Genomic DNA, 18,548 nt, shown 5'->3' on the forward strand with positions numbered 1-18,548 from the left:
CGGCAAATATCCCTCTGTGCATCCCTCATGTATAAAAGTGCATCTTTTATATGCTCTACGTTTAGCAAAATAGTGTCCCTGTCTAGGGTATCTATATTTTCTGACAGGGAATCTGACCACGTAGCAGCAGCACTGCACATCCAGGCTGAAGCTATAGCCGGTCTCAGTATAACACCTGTGTGTGTATATATAGATTTCAGGATAGCCTCCTGCTTTCTATCAGCAGATTCCTTCAGGGCGGCCGTATCCGGAGACGGTAGTGCCACCTTCTTTGACAAGCGTGTGAGCGCTTTATCCACCCTAGGGGATGTTTCCCAGCGTGACCTATCCTCTGGCGGGAAATGGTACGCCATTAGTAACCTCTTAGAAATTACCAGCATTTTATCAGGGGAAGCCCACGCTTCTTCACACACTTCATTTAACTCTTCAGATGGAGGAAAAGCTACTGGTAGTTTTTTCTCTCCAAACATTATACCCTTTTTTGTGGTACCGGGGGTAACATCAGAAATGTGCAACACATTTTTCATTGCCTCAATCATGTAACGTGTGGCCCTACTGGAAGTTACATTAGTCTCTTCGTCGTCGACACTGGAGTCAGTATCCGTGTCGACATCTGTGTCAACCATCTGAGGTAGCGGGCGTTTTAGAGCCCCTGATGGTTTTTGAGACGCCTGGGCAGGCACAGGCTGAGAAGCCGGCTGTCCCACATTTGGTATGTCGTCAAACCTTTTATGTAAGGAGTCGACACTATCACGTAATTCCTTCCACAGCACCATCCACTCAGGTGTCGACCCCGCAGGGGGTGACATCACATTTACAGGCATCTGCTCCGCCTCCACATAAGCCTCCTCATCAAACATGTCGACACAGCCGTACCGACACACTGCAAACACACAGGGAATGCTCTGACAGAGGACAGGACCCCACAAAGCCCTTTGGGGAGACAGAGAGAGAGAGAGTATGCCAGCACACACCAGAGCGCTATATAACACTGGGATCCCACTATCAATGAGTGTTTTCCCTATAGCTGCTTTTTATATATATATTAGATATATATATATATATATATATATATATATATATAAAATATCTATCAGTGGTGCAACTAGAAAAAATGTGTTAAGGGTACTGTGTGCGCGCGCCGAAGGCGCGCGTGCAAAAAAATGGGTGTGGCCAAATGCCACATGGGGCGTGGCCAATGAAAATGGGGGCGTGATACACATATGGGGGAGGGGCAGATACACGTATGACCCCAATAGTGCCAGATACACGTTGCCCCACAGTGCCAGATATACATTGCCCCACAGTGCCAGATACACATTGACTAACAGTGCCAGATACACATTGCCCCACAGTGCCAGATACAGAAATGCCCCCAGAGTGCCAGATATACATTGCCTCGCAGTGTCAGATACACGTTGCCCCACAGTGCCAGATATACATTGCCCCACAGTGCCAGATACACATTGCCCCACAGTGCCAGATACACAAATGCTCCCACTGTGTCAGATATACATTGCCCCCCGTGCCAGATACAGAAATGCCCCTACAGTGCCAGATATGCCCCTACAGTGCCAGATATGCCCCCAGTGCCAGGTATACATGCCCCCCCAGTGCCAGATATCCCCCAGTGCCAGGTATACATGCCCCCCTGTGCCAGATATCCCCCAGTGCCAGGTATACATGCCCCCCAGTGCCAGATATCCCCCAGTGCCAGGTATATATGCCCCCCAGTGCCAGATATCCCCCAGTGCCAGGTATATATGCCCCCCAGTGCCAGATATCCCCCAGTGCCAGGTATATATGCCCCCCAGTGCCAGATATCCCCCAGTGCCAGATAGAAATGCCCCCCAGTGCCAGATATCCCCCAGTGCCAGGTATAACATGCCTTCCCCCCCCCCCCCCTTCCCTGCTCACCGCTGCCGCTGGCCGCTGCCGTCCTGTGTGAGGGAAGGAGAGCGCAGCCTGTGCCTCTCCTTCCCCTCAGTCTCCGGCAGGTGTCTCACAGTTTAATTCAGCGCCGATCCGTGAGCCAATCAGAGCTCGCACCGCGAGCTCTGATTGGCTCACGGATCGGCGCTGAATTAAACTATGACACCCGCCGGAGACTGAGGGGAAGGAGAGGCACAGGCTGCGCTCTCCTTCCCTCACATCAGCGGCGGTGCGAGGAGCGGCGGCCCGTCGGTGTGGGTACGGCGTACCCACGGCTAAATTCTTACGGGTACGCCGTACCCGCCCACTTGCACCACTGTCTATACTGCGCCTAAATTTAGTGCCCCCCCTCTCTTTTTTACCCTTCTGTAGTATTCAGACTGCAGGGGAGAGCCAGGGAGCCTCCTTCCAGCGGAACTGTGAGGGAAAAATGGCGCCAGTGTGCTGAGGGAGAAGCCCCGCCCCCTTTTCGGCAGACTTTCTCCCGCTTTTTCTGTAATACTGGCAGGGGTAATTTTACATCTATATAGCCTCTAGGACTATATAGGATGTATATTTTGCCAGCCAAGGTGTTATTTATTGCCCTCAGGCCCCCCCCCCCCCCCCATCAGTGACCGAAGTGTGAGGTGTACATGAGGAGCAATGGCGCACAGCTGCAGTGCTGTGCGCTACCTTGGTGAAGACCGAAGTCTTCTGCCGCCGATTTTCCGGACCTTCTTCGTGCTTCTGGCTCTGTAAGGGGGACGGCGGCGCGGCTCTGGGAACAAACACCAAGGTCGGGTCCTGCGGTCGATCCCTCTGGAGCTAATGGTGTCCAGTAGCCTAAGAAGCCCAAACTACCACCTGTTAGGTAGGTTCGCTTCTTCTCCCCTTAGTCCCTCACTGCAGTGAGTCTGTTGCCAGCAGATCTCACTGAAAATAAAAAACCTAAATATACTTTCTTTCTAGGTGCTCAGGAGAGCCCCTAGTGTGCATCCAGCTCAGCCGGGCACAAGAATCTAACTGAAGTCTGGAGGAGGGTCTTAGTGGGAGGAGCCAGTGCACACCAGTAGTCTAAAAGCTTTCTTTATAGTTGTGCCCAGTCTCCTGCGGAGCCGCTAATCCCCATGGTCCTTACGGAGTCCCCAGCATCCACTTAGGACGTTAGAGAAAATAATAAAACCTGAGAAACTCCTATGGAGCTCCCCTAGCTGTGACCGGCTCCTCCGGGCACATTTTCTAAACTGAGTCTGGTAGGAGGGGCTTAGAGGGAGGAGCCAGCCCACACTCTCAAACTCTTAAAGTGACAGTGGCTCCTAGTGGACCCGTCTATACCCATGGTACTAATGTGGACCCCAGCATCCTCTAGGACGTAAGAGAAATAAGCATTTAAAGTACAAGAGAGTCAGAAACCGGACTGTGCATGGAAATGTAGGACACAAAAGGACTTTCATGTTTATACATCTATATCACAAACAGACGGTGGATGTTTTTATATACATTAAACCTTTATTTTCATTTCAACATATCTCCCTCCATAAGAGATGCCTCAAGTTACAAGATTTTACAGACACACTTTTGAAGTGTTTAAAATTCAGAACATTAAGTATTTACAAGTATGTAATAATTTCATATAATAAATATATAACCTTGGTAAAATTCATATACCAGTGCAGCATGCTGAAACTTTCTTGAAGTATTGAACGCTGTAATGAGGGTCTAGTTGAGGAATTCCACCAACTGTTTCAGTATGTCACTGCTGGTTACGTCTGGTACAGAGCGGAGCGCCTAGAGAAATAACAGGATAACATTAGCTCACTATCTTACAGTATGTATTGCTCATGCTGTGAGAGACCTAGATCTTATATATGTATGAAGTACATTTCCCATATGATGAGTAAGGCAGTAGCAGTATGTTCTCCTAGAGCAGTATCTTCTGCACCCAAAATTTAAAAATGAAAGTAATGGTTGCCCTTTATGATCTCAGTTGTGCAAAACAATATTTTATGAACTTTAAAAAAACAACCCAAAACTAACTAACTCTCCTGACTTTCAGAAATAGTATAAACGTGTTTAATCCATTTCTAGCTTAGTTTAATATGCCAAAGCAGAGCAGTGATGTTACGATCCACTATGGTATTTTGACTATGCGCGTTAGGGTTAGGCACTGGGGAGGGTTAAGCCTAGTACACACTAGGCGATCACCGCCGACACGGATATTGGCAGCAGTGGGGACCCGGCAGGGTGCTGGAATCGGCAAGTGCATACATTTTCTCGCATAGTGTGTATGGCCCTTTAGGGTTAAGGTGGTTGGTCATGTGACCGCCAGATATTTCACACCGAACTCCTGTATAGTAATGAGCTGTAACTAGGCAACTTAGTTTTTCCCGGGTGCGACCCAGGTCGCCTCCCGTGTGAATGCATTCAAAGAAGAAGAAGAAAAGTGTCTGATAGGCTGTTCGGCTAATGGCTACTACATAAGCCAGCTAAGTTTAGACTATTACTGTACAAATGCTGTACTTACAGAAGTGTACACACAAGAAGAACAGATATGAAATTGAGTAATGGTAATACTGGCTTACGTGTGGGAGGGGGAATGTCAGTGGGAGCTCCACAGTAATAAAAATAATTACCTAGTAAGTAGCACAGCTTTAAAGCAAAATTTAAATAGGAAATAAAGCCTCAAATTTGCTGTTAACAAATATCAAAGGCTGAATAATGTACAATGCTTCCCCTTTAAATGCACACCAAATTCTAAAGCAGTACCAGATAATTGTTTGCTATGTACCATAGACTTATCTTTTAACAATACTATCACGGGCCAGACACCAACTTTTTTTGTTAACTTTTAGATTTGGTGATTAGTAGAAATCATTTCTGCTAAGACGGCCACTTCTATTTACAAACCTTTGAATGTGCAATGGGGGTCAAATGTGGCCCCATTGTATACCAATTAATTTATGTCTGTTGTTGAAAATTATTTTCCTGTTATGGGGAAGTTTCCGGCAACATTCTGTATTGTATACAGTTCATAGATGAACTTCTGTTACTATGGACTAGCAGTAAAGAGCATCTCTGCAGTACTCTTGAGACACACAATACTGAAAATCTGGTCAAGCTCACACATAAAATGGATACTCATTGAATTTATTTTCTTGACATCAATTTAAACGTAATAGCTAATAAAATAAAAAACAAATTTGTGGAACCTACTGACAGAAATAAGATTTTACTTACCGGTAAATCTATTTCTCGTAGTCCGTAGTGGATGCTGGGAACTCCGTAAGGACCATGGGGATAGCGGCTCCGCAGGAGACTGGGCACAACTAAAGAAAGCTTTTAGGTCACCTGGTGTGCACTGGCTCCTCCCACTATGACCCTCCTCCAAGCCTCAGTTAGGACACTGTGCCCGGACGAGCTGACATAATAAGGAAGGATTTTGAATCCCGGGTAAGACTCCTACCAGCCACACCAATCACACCGTATAACTCGTGATACTATACCCAGTTTAACAGTATGAAAACAACTGAGCCTCTCCACAGATGGCTCAACAATAACCCTTTAGTTAACAATAACTATGTACAAGTATTGCAGACAATCCGCACTTGGGATGGGCGCCCAGCATCCACTACGGACTACGAGAAATAGATTTACCGGTAAGTAAAATCTTATTTTCTCTGACGTCCTAGTGGATGCTGGGAACTCCGTAAGGACCATGGGGATTATACCAAAGCTCCCAAACGGGCGGGAGAGTGCGGATGACTCTGCAGCACCGAATGAGAGAACTCAAGGTCCTCCTCAGCCAGGGTATCAAATTTGTAGAATTTTGCAAACGTGTTTGCCCCTGACCAAGTAGCAGCTCGGCAAAGTTGTAAAGCCGAGACCCCTCGGGCAGCCGCCCAAGATGAGCCCACCTTCCTTGTGGAATGGGCCTTCACTGATTTAGGATGCGGCAGTCCAGCCGCAGAATGCGCCAGCTGAATTGTGCTACAAATCCAGCGAGCAATAGTCTGCTTAGAAGCAGGAGCACCCAGTTTGCTGGGTGCATACAGGATAAATAGCGAGTCAGTTTTCCTGACTCTAGCCGTCCTGGAAACATAAATTTTCAAGGCCCTGACTACGTCCAGTAACTTGGAATCCTCCAAGTCCCTAGTAGCCGCAGACACCCAATAGGTTGGTTCAAGTGAAAAACTGATACCACCTTAAGGAGAAACTGGGGACGAGTCCTCAATTCCGCCCTATCCATATGGAAAATCAGATAAGGGCTTTTACATGACAAAGCCGCCAATTCTGACACACGCCTGGCTGAAGCCAAGGCCAATAACATGACCACTTTCCACGTGAGATATTTTAGATCCACGGTTTTAAGTAGCTCAAACCAATGTGATTTTAAGAAACGCAACACCACGTTGAGATCCCAAGGTGCCACTGGAGGCACAAACGGGGGCTGAATATGCAGCACTCCTTTCACAAACGTCTGAACTTCAGGTAGTGAAGCTAGTTCTTTCTGGAAGAAAATCGACAGAGCCGAGATCTGTACCTTAATGGAGCCTAATTTCAGGCCCATAGTCACTCCTGCTTGTAGGAAATGCAGAATTGACCTAGTTGAAATTCCTCTGTTGGGGCCTTTTTGGCCTCACACTAAGCAACATACTTCCGCCATATGCGGTGATAATGCTTTGCAGTTACATCTTTCCTGGCTTTAATCAGCGTAGGAATGACTTCCTCCGGAATGCCCTTTTCCTTCAGGATCCGGTGTTCAACCGCCATGCCGTCAAACGCAGCCGCGGTATGTCTTGGAACAGACAGGGCCCCTGCTGCAGCAGGTCCTGTCTGAGCGGCAGAGGCCATGGGTCCTCTGAGATCATCTCTTGAAGTTCCGGGTACCACGCTTGTCTTGGCCAATCCGGAACCACGAGTATTGTTCTTACTCCTCGTTTTCTTATTATTCTCAGTACCCTTGGTATGAGAGGCAGAGGAGGGAACACATAAACTGACTGGTACACCCACGGTGTCACTAGAGCGTCCACAGCTATCGCCTGAGGGTCCCTTGCCCTAGCGCAATATCTCTCTAGTTTTTTGTTTAGGTGGGACGCCATCATGTCCACCTGTGACCGTTCCCATCGATTTACAATCAGCGTGAAGACTTCTGGATGAAGTCCCCACTCTCCCGGGTGGAGGTCGTGCCTGCTGAGAAAGTCTGCTTCCCAGTTGTCCACTCCCGGAATGAACACTGCTGACAGTGCTAGTACGTGATTTTCCGCCCATCGGAGAATCCTTGTGGCTTCTGCCATTGCCATCCTGCTTCTTGTGCCGCCCTGTCGATTTACATGGGCGACTGCCGTGATGTTGTCTGACTGGATCAGTACCGGCTGGTGCAGAAGCAGGGATTTTGCCTGACTTAGGGCATTGTAAATGACCCTTAGTTCCAGAATATTTATGTGTAGGGAAGTCTCCTGACTCGACCACAGCCCTTGGAAGTTTCTTCCCTGTGTGACTGCCCCCCAGCCTCGAAGGCTGGCGTCCGTGGTCACCAGGACCCAGTCCTGTATGCCGAATCTGCGGCCCTCTAGAAGATGAGCACTCTGCAGCCACCACAGCAGAGACACCCTGGTTCTTGGAGACAGGGTTATTAGGCGATGCATCTGAAGATGCGATCCGGACCATTGGTCCAACAGGTCCCACTGAAAGATTCTGGCATGGAACCTGCCGAAAGGAATTGCTTCGTAAGAAGCCATCATCTTTCCCAGGACCCGCGTGCAGTGATGCACCGATACCTGTTTTGGTTTCAGGAGGTCTCTGACTAGAGATGACAGCTCCTTGGCTTTCTCCTCCGGGAGAAACACTTTTTTCTGGACTGTATCCAGAATCATACCCAGGAACAGTAGACGTGTCGTCGGAACCAGCTGTGATTTTGGAATATTCAGAATCCAACCGTGCTGGTGTAGCACCTCCTGAGACAGTGCTACTCCCACCAACAACTGCTCCTTGTACCTCGCCTTTATTAGGAGATCGTCCAAGTACGGGATAATTAAAACTCCCTTTCTTCGAAGGAGTATCATCATTTCCGCCATTACTTTGGTAAACACCCTCGGTGCCGTGGAGAGTCCAAACGGCAGCGTCTGGAATTAGTAATGGCAATCCTGTACCACAAATCTGAGGTACTCCTGGTGAGGATAGTAAATGGGGACATGCAGGTAAGCATCCTTGATGTCCAGGGATACCATGTAATCCCCCTCGTCCAGGCTTGCAATAACCGCCCTGAGCGATTCCATCTTGAACTTGGATTTTTTTATGTATGTGTTCAAGGATTTCAAATTTAAAATGGGTCTCACCGAACCGTCCGGTTTCGGTACCACAAACAGTGTGGAATAGTAACCCCATCCTTGTTGAAGTAGGGGCACCTTGACTATCACCTGCTGGGAATACAGCTTGTGAATTGCCTCTAGCACAGCCTCCCTGCCTGAGGGAGTTGTCGGCAAGGCAGATTTGAGGAAACGGCGGGGGGGAGACGCCTCGAATTCCAGCTTGTACCCCTGAGATACTACTTGAAGGATCCAGGGATCCACCTGTGAGCGATCCCACTGATCGCTGAAATTTTTGAGGCGGCCCCCCACCGTACCTGGCTACGCCTGTGGAGCCCCCGCGTCATGCGGTGGACTCAGAGGAAGCGGGGGAAGAATTTGGATTCTGGGAACTGGCTGACTGGTGCAGCTTTTTCCCTCTTCCCTCGTCTCTGTGCAGAAAGGAAGCGCCTTTGACCCGCTTGCTTTTCTGAAGCCGAAAGGACTGTACCTGATAATACAGTACTTTCTTAGGCTGTGAGGAAACCTGAGGTAAAATTTCTTCTTCCCAGCTGTTGCTGTGGATACGAGGTCCCAGAGACCATCCCCAAACAATTCCTCACCCTTATAAGGCTCTATGTACCTTTTAAAGTCAGCATCACCTGTCCAGTGTCGGGTCTCTAATACCCTCCTGACAGAATGGACATTGCATTAATTCTGGATGCCAGCCGGCAAAATACCCCTCTGTGCATCCCTCATATATAAGACGACGTTTTTAATATGTTCGCAAAATAGTATCCCTGTTTGACAGGGTCACAGACCACGCTGCAGCAGCACTATCTGCAGGTCTCAGTCTAGTACCTGAGTGTGTAAATACAGACTTCAGGATAGCCTCCTGCTTTTTATCAGCAGGTACCTTCAAAGTGGCCGTATCCTAAGACGGCAGTGCCACCTTTTTTGACAAACGTGTGAGCGCCTTATCCACCCTAGGGGATATCAAACGTGTCGACACAGCCGTACCGACACACCGCACACACACAGGGAATGCTCTGACTGAGGACAGAACCACACACAGCCCTTTGGGGAGACAGAGAGAGAGTATGCCAGCACACACCAGAGCGCTATATAATTTAGGGATTAACACTATATTGAGTGAATTTTTCCCAATAGCTGCTTGTATATACAATATTGCGCCTAAATTTAGTGCCCCCCCTCTCTTTTTAACCCTTTGAGCCTGCAAACTACAGGGGAGAGCCTGGGGAGCTGTCTTCCAGCTATACTGTGAAGAGAAAATGGCGCCAGTGTGCTGAGAGAGATAGCTCCGCCCCTTTTTCGCGGACTTTTCTCCCGCTTTTTTATGGATTCTGGCAGGGGTATTTATCACATATATAGCCTCTGGGGCTATATATTGTGGTATTTTTGCCAGCCGAGGTGTTTTTATTGCTGCTCAGGGCGCCCCCCCCTAGCGCCCTGCACCCTCAGTGACCGGAGTGTGAAGTGTGTATGAGGAGCAATGGCGCACAGCTGCAGTGCTGTGCGCTACCTTGGTGAAGACTGATGTCTTCTGCCGCCGATTTTCTGGACCTCTTCTTGCTTCTGGCTCTGTAAGGGGGACGGCGGCGCGGCTCCGGGACCGAACACCAAGGCCAGTTCCATGCGGTCGATCCCTCTGGAGCTAATGGTGTCCAGTAGCCTAAGAAGCCCAAGCTAGCTGCAAGCAGGTAGGTTCGCTTCTTCTCCCCTTAGTCCCTCGCTGCAGTGAGCCTGTTGCCAGCAGGTCTCACTGTAAAATAAAAAACCTAATTATATACTTTCTTTCTAGAAGCTCAGTAGAGCCCCTAGTGTGCATCCAACCTCGGCCGGGCACAAAATCTAACTGAGGCTCGGAGGAGGGTCATAGTGGGAGGAGCCAGTGCACACCAGGTGACCTAAAAGCTTTCTTTAGTTGTGCCCAGTCTCCTGCGGAGCCGCTATCCCCATGGTCCTTACGGAGTTCCCAGCATCCACTAGGACGTCAGAGAAACTCTATTATCCCCTAACCGTTTCAACCTAACAGTACAAAAAGGTTTACCCTATTCCCAATTCCTTAGAGTGCGGCTCAGTGCGCAGGATATGTAGTGACACTATGGAAACTTTGACACAGACGCCATGATTGAGAAATGTGTTGACCGTGGTTATAATCGCTTTGAATTGGACACGGTTAACAACAAAGTTATGTCAATCCCAGGAAATTAAGCATTGCAATCCATGAACAACAAAACTAAACCCAATAAAATAATTTTGCCTACTCACTGTAAGACATATAGCCATAAGACAAGGAGAATCACTAAAACACACTGACCCATCGTAACTATAGATAGGGTTTTAGCTATGTTACATAAGAGGGTAATGCCATGCTATTCCACAGTACAATAAAAAGGATATAGTTGTGCTGCGCTGTGATGTGGAGCGGCTCAGTAGGTTTGGGCAAGGAGCGTAGTGTGTGCAGCAATAGTGCTGCAAACCAAGCACTAGTGTGCAAGTAAATAAAGAGAAAACGGCCGTGCCACCTCTTGTGTCTTACTATCAGACGCCACCGGAAGCACTTCCGGCGAAGAATGCGCTACACAATCCACTGCACAATAGAAGTCAACCACCAGCATCCTGGCAACTGAAACTAGGGTAAGTTAGGGAAAGGTCACATCGCAGCCAAAATGGCAGAAGCAGCTCTGCACTGGCCAGCAGTGGGTCCCCTTCCTGCTAATAAAGCACTATAAACATTAAGTTTGTTTCTTTCCCCTCTCCCTCCTGCTTTTTACCCCATCTTGCTGAACCTCTCTCTCAACCATGACCTCCTAACCCCTTTTAAATCCTACTATCTTTGAATCCCCTTGAACATCAGACTCCGTTTTTAAAAACCTTTTTTTTTTGTAACCTCTTTGTTCCTTGATTTTACCCCCCCCCCCCCCCCCTTTCACATTTTCCTCTTTATTTACACATACCACCGCTTGGATTGCAGCACTATTGCTGCACACACTATGCTATTCCAGAGGCAAAAATGTAAGGGACCACCTGGTACACATGAATGTCTCCAATGTGGGCAAAAGTAAGATCAAGAAGTTTCACCGCACACTTATAAAAGGTTCCTTTATCTGCATAGGATGTGTAATGTGTGGTTTTATGTCCACTTGTAATAACATCAAACATCTTTCTAAAGGACATACTTTTAGGATTAACCATGTTTTTACCTACACTACAAAATGTGTGGTGTACGTACTTATTTGCCCTTGTGGATAATACATAAGAAAAACATAATGCCAATTCAAAGAAAGGATCGCAATGCATAGAGCCACCAGTATATATTAAGAGTCACTATTATATCAGGAACAAGCGATCAACTGGTAGTCTGGCATTTTGCAAAAACTGATCACTCACATCCTTGAGCCATAACATTATAGACCGTATGCCACCACCCAGAGAGAAGCAAAGTGGATTTTTTTTTCATTAGATGCATTGGCACCTAGGGGCTTGAGTGAAGCCGTAGGGTTACAATGCTTTATATCAGTGGCTCTCAACCTCGGTCCTCAAGTACCCCCAACAGTTCATGTTTTCCAGGTCTACTCACAGGATTGCAAGTGAAATAATTAGCTCCACCTGTGGGTCTTTTAAAATGTGTCAGTGAGTAATGAATACACCTGTTCAACTGCTAGGTGACCTGGAAAACATGAACTGTTGGGGGTTCTTTAGGACCGAGGTTGAGAACCACTTCTTACATCTAGCCTTTCATAAGATGATCCATCCATGCATACATTATTTATTCCCTCCACTGGAGGTCACTGTTATGTCATTTATATACACTATTATGTATATCACACTTTTAAGGGGATGCGTTTTATTTACCAGCTGTCGGGATCTCGTCAGCTGGAATCCCGGCGCAACACTGCTATTCCCACTCGTGGGTGTCCACGACAACCACAGAGTGGGAACAGATCCTGTGGTGAGCGCAGCGAGCCACCGAGCCCGCAAGGGTGCTGTTAGCGCTCGCCCCGCTGCCAGCATTCTGGCAGGGAGGATGCCGCTATCAGGATTTTGGAAGCCGGCATCCCTCCCGCCAGTAATCCATACAGAACCCCTTTAAAGTTACATAAATTGGATTGAGTGTTGTATATTCTATTCTATCTGCATATTCTATGTATTATGTAATGCTATATAACCTTATAGAAGGTGCGCTCCAAAAATCAGCACATTTTTATGCAATGATCGTTTTCAATATTCTTGGAGCCTATACAGAGGGTGACAGAGCAAGTATTTATTTGCAATAGCGATTGCCAGATATAATTATTAAAAAAACAAAACACTATTTAATATATATATTTTAATTAGACTTACCATTGTTACATTGTCAACTCTTTCTGCAAGGTACATTGCTTCCACAGGAAAACATTGGGGATGTAGAGTGGATCTTGATCCCAGAAGCACTAACAAGCTAAAGCTTTAGGCTATCCCAGGATGCATTTGGGCCTCCCCTATAAACCCCGCCTTCAGGCACTGAAAGCTCAGTTTTGTTAACCAGTCTAATGCAGGAGCAGGCAAGAGAGAAGGTAGATGTTAGTCACATAGAACCACATTCTCACGTCAGAAGGCGACACCAGCAGCTAATGCCATACAACCCAAAGAAGCTAGGTGCATCAGGGTGGGCGCCCTGTGGAACCAATATACCTCGCAGAAAGAGTTAACAATGGTAAGTCTACCATAACTCTATTTTCTGCGGCAGGATACATTGGATTCCACAGGAAAACATCGGGGATGTCCTAAAGCAGTTCCTCAAGGGAGTGGATGCGCCTTAGCGGGTATGAGAACCTGGCGTCCAATGGAAGAATCCTGGGAGGCGAAGGTATCAAAAGGTATAGAACCTAATGAACGTGTTCACTGAGGACTACGTAGCAGCCTTGCACAATTGTTCTGCGGACGCGCCATGGCGGGCCGCCCAAGAAGGTCCAACAGACAGAGTAGAATGGGCTTTATTAGCAGCAGGAGCTGGGAGTCCAGCCTGTGCATAAGCTTGTGCAATCACCATTTTAATCCATCTGGCCAAGGTCTGCTTATTTGCAGGCCAGCCACGTATGTGGAAACCAAACAGTACAAAAAAAGGGAATTGGACCTCCTGATAGAGGCAGTCCTCTCCACATAAATACGGAGAGCCCTTACAACATCTAAAGAACGCTCTTTGTAAGACAAGTCTAAAGAGATAAAAGCCGGAACCACAATCTCTCGGTTAAGGTGAAAAGATGACACAACCATAGGTAAATAACCCGGTCGAGTTCGTAGAACTGCCAGGTTACTGTGAAAAATCAAATGGGGTGGACGACAGGACAAAGCGCCTAAGTCCGACACCCATCTTGCCGAGGCAATAGCCAGCAAGACCTTGGCAATGAGCCATTTAAGGTCTGCTGATTCAAGAGGTTCATATGGAGACTCTTGCAGGGCTTTCAGTACAACAGTTAAGACATAGGGATGCTCAATCCTAAGTATGCCCTGTGTGAAAGTATGAAGGTCAGGTATAGACGCAATTTTTCTCTGAAACCATACCAACAAGGCAGATATGTGAACCTTGAGGGAGGCCAGATGGAGACCTAAGTCAAGGACTTGTTGCAGAAGTGCCAGATTTCTGGAAGTTCTGAATGTAAAGACATAATTCTTGTCAGCACACGATGTGAAGTAAGAATTCCAAACCCTGTATTAAATCCGGGCAGAGGCCGGTTTGCTGGCTTTCAACAGTCTGGATAACCACCTCAGAGAAACCTTTGGCCCTCAGGAGTGATGCTTCAAGAGCCACGCCATCAAAGCCAGTCTGGCCAGGTCTGGGTAGAAACAAGGGCTCTGCCCAAGGAGGTCCAGGCGCTGAGGAAGTAGAAGGGGGATCTCTGTCGACAGACCCTGCAGGTCTGAGAACCAATGATGCCTTCAAGGCCACACTGAGGCAACTAGAAGTAGTATTCCTCCTTCTTGTTTGAACTTCCATAGTACCCTGGGCAGGAGTGACACTGGAGGGAATACGTAGGGCAGCCGAAAGTTCCATGGAACCGCCAGTGCGTCCACGAATGCTGCTTGAGGATCCTGGTCCCTGATCCAAAGACCGGAACCTTGTGATTGCGTCGAGACGCCATCAGGTCTACATCTGGTAGACCACATCTGTCCACTAGGAGTTGAAAGACTTCCGGATGAAGACGCCACTCTCCGGTGTGCACGTCCTGGCAACTGAGGAAGTCCGCTTCCCAGTTCAGGACACCTGGAATGAACACTGCCGATATGGCTGGCAGATGGCATTCCGCCCAACAAAGGATTTTTGACATTTCCATAATTGCCAAGTGGCTTGGAGAGCCGCCTTGATGGGTTATGTATGCCACTGTGGTGGCATTGTCTGATCGTACTTGAAGAGGCCTGTTCTGTATCAGAGGCAGGGCGAGAGACAAAGCATTGGACACCGCCCGCAATTCCAGAATGTTTATCGGGAAGAGAGATTCCTCCTTGGTCCACCGACTCTGGAAAGAGTGTCGCTCCAACACCGCGCCCCAACCCCTCAGACTGACGTCCGTAGTCAGTAGGACCCAGTTGCGGATCCAGAAGGGATGGCCCCTGCTCAACTGCTGGTCCTGTAGCCACCAGGTCAGCGACAGACGAACCTCCAGAGTCAAGGAGATCATGTGAGACCTGATCTGATGAGGCAGGCCATCCCACTTGGAAAGGATTAACCTCTGTAGAGGGCAGGAATTAAATTGAGTGTACTCTACCATGTCGAAAGCAGACACTATGAGGCCTAGTACTCCGTAGCATCGCCGAGTGTATCGACACTCTTGGGTGAGAGTGGAAGTATCTGATCCTGTCCTGAAGTTTCAGGACTTTCTCTGGAGACAGAAACAGCCATTGACTGTGTGTGTCCAGCGGTGCCCCATGCTCCGAGCAGGGACCAGCGAGGACTTCTTCCAGTTGATGAGCCACCCGTGGGCTTGTAGAAAGTTTACCGTCAGTTGTAGATGACTGAGGAGTACATCGTGGGAGTTTGCCAGAATCAGCAAGTCATCCAGATACGGCAGGATCCTGACTCCCTGGCGACGGAGATGAGCAGTCATCACAGCCATAACCTTGGTGAAGATCCGAGGGGCCGTGGCTAGTCCAAACGGCAGAGCCTGGAATCGATAGTGAAGGTTGCCAATAGCAAACCGCAGATATTGCTGATGCGATATGGCAAAAGGTATATCCAGGGATACCATATAGTCTCCGGGTTCCATGGCCAGTACAATTGAGCGCAGTGTTTCCATACAGAACTTGGACACTCTCACAAACTTGTTCAGTGATTTGAGGTTGAGTATAGGCTGGAAAGACCCATTGGGTTTCAGAACTAGAAACAGGGTCGAGTAGTATCCTCTGCCTCCCTGGGACAGAGGTACCGGGGCACTACCACTCCTGTATCCAGTAGGGAACGCACAACCAGTTGTAGAGCTTGCGCCTTCAACGGATCCGAAGGAATAACCGTTGTGCAGAACTGGCAAGGGGTACATCTCTTGAAAGACACAGCGTACCCGTGACAGACAACTTCCCGCACCCATGCGTCTGAAGTGGTCTTTAACCAGACCTGGCTGAATCGCAGAAGTCGGCCTCCCACCCTGCAGCAGGCTTGTCTTGTTTAGAAGCAGGCTGATGGCCAGCCCAAGATTGTTTTGCCTTGGGCTTAGTGGTTTTGGGAGCACGAGATTGTCTCGGGTATGTCTGACCTTTTGCTTTCCCTTGAGACCGAAAGGAGCGAAAAGTGGTACCTTTTGCCTTCTGTGCAGAAGGATTAGTATTCGGGAGAAACGCAGTCTTAGCAGCAGCTAAATCAGTCACAATCTTCCCCAAAGAGGACATCTCCCTTAAAAGGGAGTAACTCCAAGTTCTTTTTGGAGTCCAGGTCCACCTTCTACGACCTCAACCACAGAATACGGCGATCCAAGATGGACGTAGTCGATGCCTTGGCCGTTGGCACCTGCCTCAGAGGACGCCTCCTGAATGTAATAAGCGGCGGTGGAAATATTTGACAGATATTGTATGTCAGTGTCAGATATATCCTGAGGCAGCTTTTCCTCTAATGCCTGAACCCATACTTTAATTCCTTTTGCAGCCCAGGAGGCTGCTATAGTGGGTCTATGTACAGCACCTGTAAGGGAGAGAATAGACTTCAGGCATCCCTCCACAAGTGAGGTGACAGTGGTGACAGGCAGAGTAGATGACACCACGAGATGGGTGACATAGGAATCCACCGGCGGTGAATTTTCCCACTTGGTACACAACTCTGTAGGGAGGGGATAGCGAGCTACCATCTTTTTAGATAGGGAGAATTTCTTTCTTGGCGAAGACCAGGGTTCTTGACGTATGTTCACTAAATGGTCAGAATGCGGTAATGTTTTAGTTACCTTCTGACGTTTAAACTTATCAGTTTTCTTAGACACAGTAGTGGGATCAACATCATCATCTATTTGTAGGATTTGCTTAATAGCAACCACTAGGTCAGGGACATGAACCTGAGTTGTAGATTCCTCATCAGAAGCAGCTGTATCAGTGTCTGACGGGTCAGTATACTCCCCATCCTCATCGGAAGTATCTTCCGAGAGATTAGTGGATGGTGAGGAGGAAGTGGCCTGCTTAGATGACCTTGACACCAGAGTGACGTGGGTCAGGTTTATGTTTAACCAAAGAATGATTCAATTGCTGCAACTGGGTAGACAAATTATCCGCCCAAGGCGGATTTACCATAGGGACAATATGTGGCCGCAATGGCACAGGAGGTCCCATAGGGGGCGTAAGGGGTGTCACAAGCGTATTCAGCATAGTTGAGAACGCCGCCCAAGGTGGCTCCTGATTGGTTACAGGAGCTGCGGACTGACTGGGAGATGTATGGCACATATTACACAGACCATCATTCAAAGCTTTCCCCTCAGGCAAATCCCTGGCGCAAACGCTGCATGATACAGGAGCGTCCGTGGATTTCCTGCCCTTTGTGTTAGACATTTTAGTGAATGTAACCACAGAGCATATGAGTACGATACAGCCAGACAGGGTACAATACCTGCAAATAAATCCCCTAGTATGCGACAGCGTACACAGTACACAACACCAGCATCTAAATTCGGTACTATGTGACTGCGTACACAGTACACAACACCAGCGAATAAATCCGGTATTATGTGACTGAGTACACCGTAGAATACACTTAACGGTAAATACTGTGACGCACTATACGAGATCCTATTGCACCTAGTCCTTAGGGCCCGGAATACAGTGATAGACATAGTTGGGATACACTGAAAGTGAAATCCACACAGCAAATACAGGCACACACAGTCACAGTGACAATGCAGATAATTATTATTTTAGTAAGACAATAAAACTGCACTGGATATAGATATATACAGATAAACTGTTCTAGTTCAGGTTCTGGCACAAATGAAATATGAATCAAAAAAGTATAGCTGGTTTAACAATCAAAAGGATGTATGCACTGAAACTTCCTCAATAAATTTCACAAATGGATCCTGGTGGGTTCAGCAGCAACCAGCAGAATATATATATATATATATATGAGAATGCGCGGCCCGAAACCGGACGTATATATCAGAATACTTGTACAATATACTCTGGCACATGTACACTTGTTCTTAACTAACGCTGTCTTAATATTGACATGTAGAATACTTAAGTGTCTATAAAATCGCGGCGCTGATGCCCTGCAGTCCCGGAGAGCAGTCGCAGCTAATCAGAGAAGATGGCGCCCAGCGTCTCAGTCAGGGAGTGAGGGAGAGTGTGAGGCAGCTCCAGGGCGGAAACACCAGCAGTAGATGGCACCCGGAGCTGGGGGAGGGGCTACAGGTCAAGCGCCTTTTCTCCTATGCTGGTCCTCACCACCTGGTATTATGGAGTCTTATTAAAGAGGATATTTATATATCCGACTTGTACTCCTATGCCCTGGTGGATATAGTGGGGTCCCTGCTATGTTACAGTGTCCACGCCAGCATCGCAGTCTGTCTCCTTAGACTGCGACCGGAATGCGATTTAATGGCGGGTCCCACCTGGGGTCCCCCTTACCTCCTCCCTGTCACTGACCTAGATTGAGGGTGTTGTGAACTCGGGGATTCTTCCGATGGTTGGGAAGAGGAACCACAACTGGGCCGGAACAGGAGTGACCTGATATAGGATTTCCTCATACAGGACTCTGACAGTAAGGTTTGGTGAAATATTGTAGAGCTTTATTGCAGGAAAAGAACAACTTAAAGTCATATAGCATAAAGGGAACTTATGAGGGAATGTCCAGGCCCATTGAAGGGGTTGTGAGCAATGTTA

General features: G+C 47.9%; 1 protein-coding gene across 5 annotated transcripts in view; it reads right to left on the minus strand.

Moving 5' to 3' along the window:
* Positions 1-3,398: 3,398 nt before the first annotated feature.
* The window catches only part of SPAG5 (sperm associated antigen 5), a 417,322-nt gene continuing 402,172 nt past the window's right edge, over positions 3,399-18,548 (minus strand). For all 5 annotated transcript variants that reach the window (XM_063955870.1, XM_063955871.1, XM_063955872.1 and 2 more), the window contains exon 26: positions 3,399-3,699. In XM_063955870.1, coding sequence (XP_063811940.1) covers positions 3,631-3,699 — 69 coding nt within the window. In that variant the 3' untranslated portion in view covers positions 3,399-3,630. The remainder of the gene's footprint in view (positions 3,700-18,548) is intronic.

The sequence above is a fragment of the Pseudophryne corroboree genome, chromosome 2 (assembly GCF_028390025.1).
Source record: "Pseudophryne corroboree isolate aPseCor3 chromosome 2, aPseCor3.hap2, whole genome shotgun sequence".
Classification (NCBI taxonomy): domain Eukaryota; kingdom Metazoa; phylum Chordata; class Amphibia; order Anura; family Myobatrachidae; genus Pseudophryne; species Pseudophryne corroboree.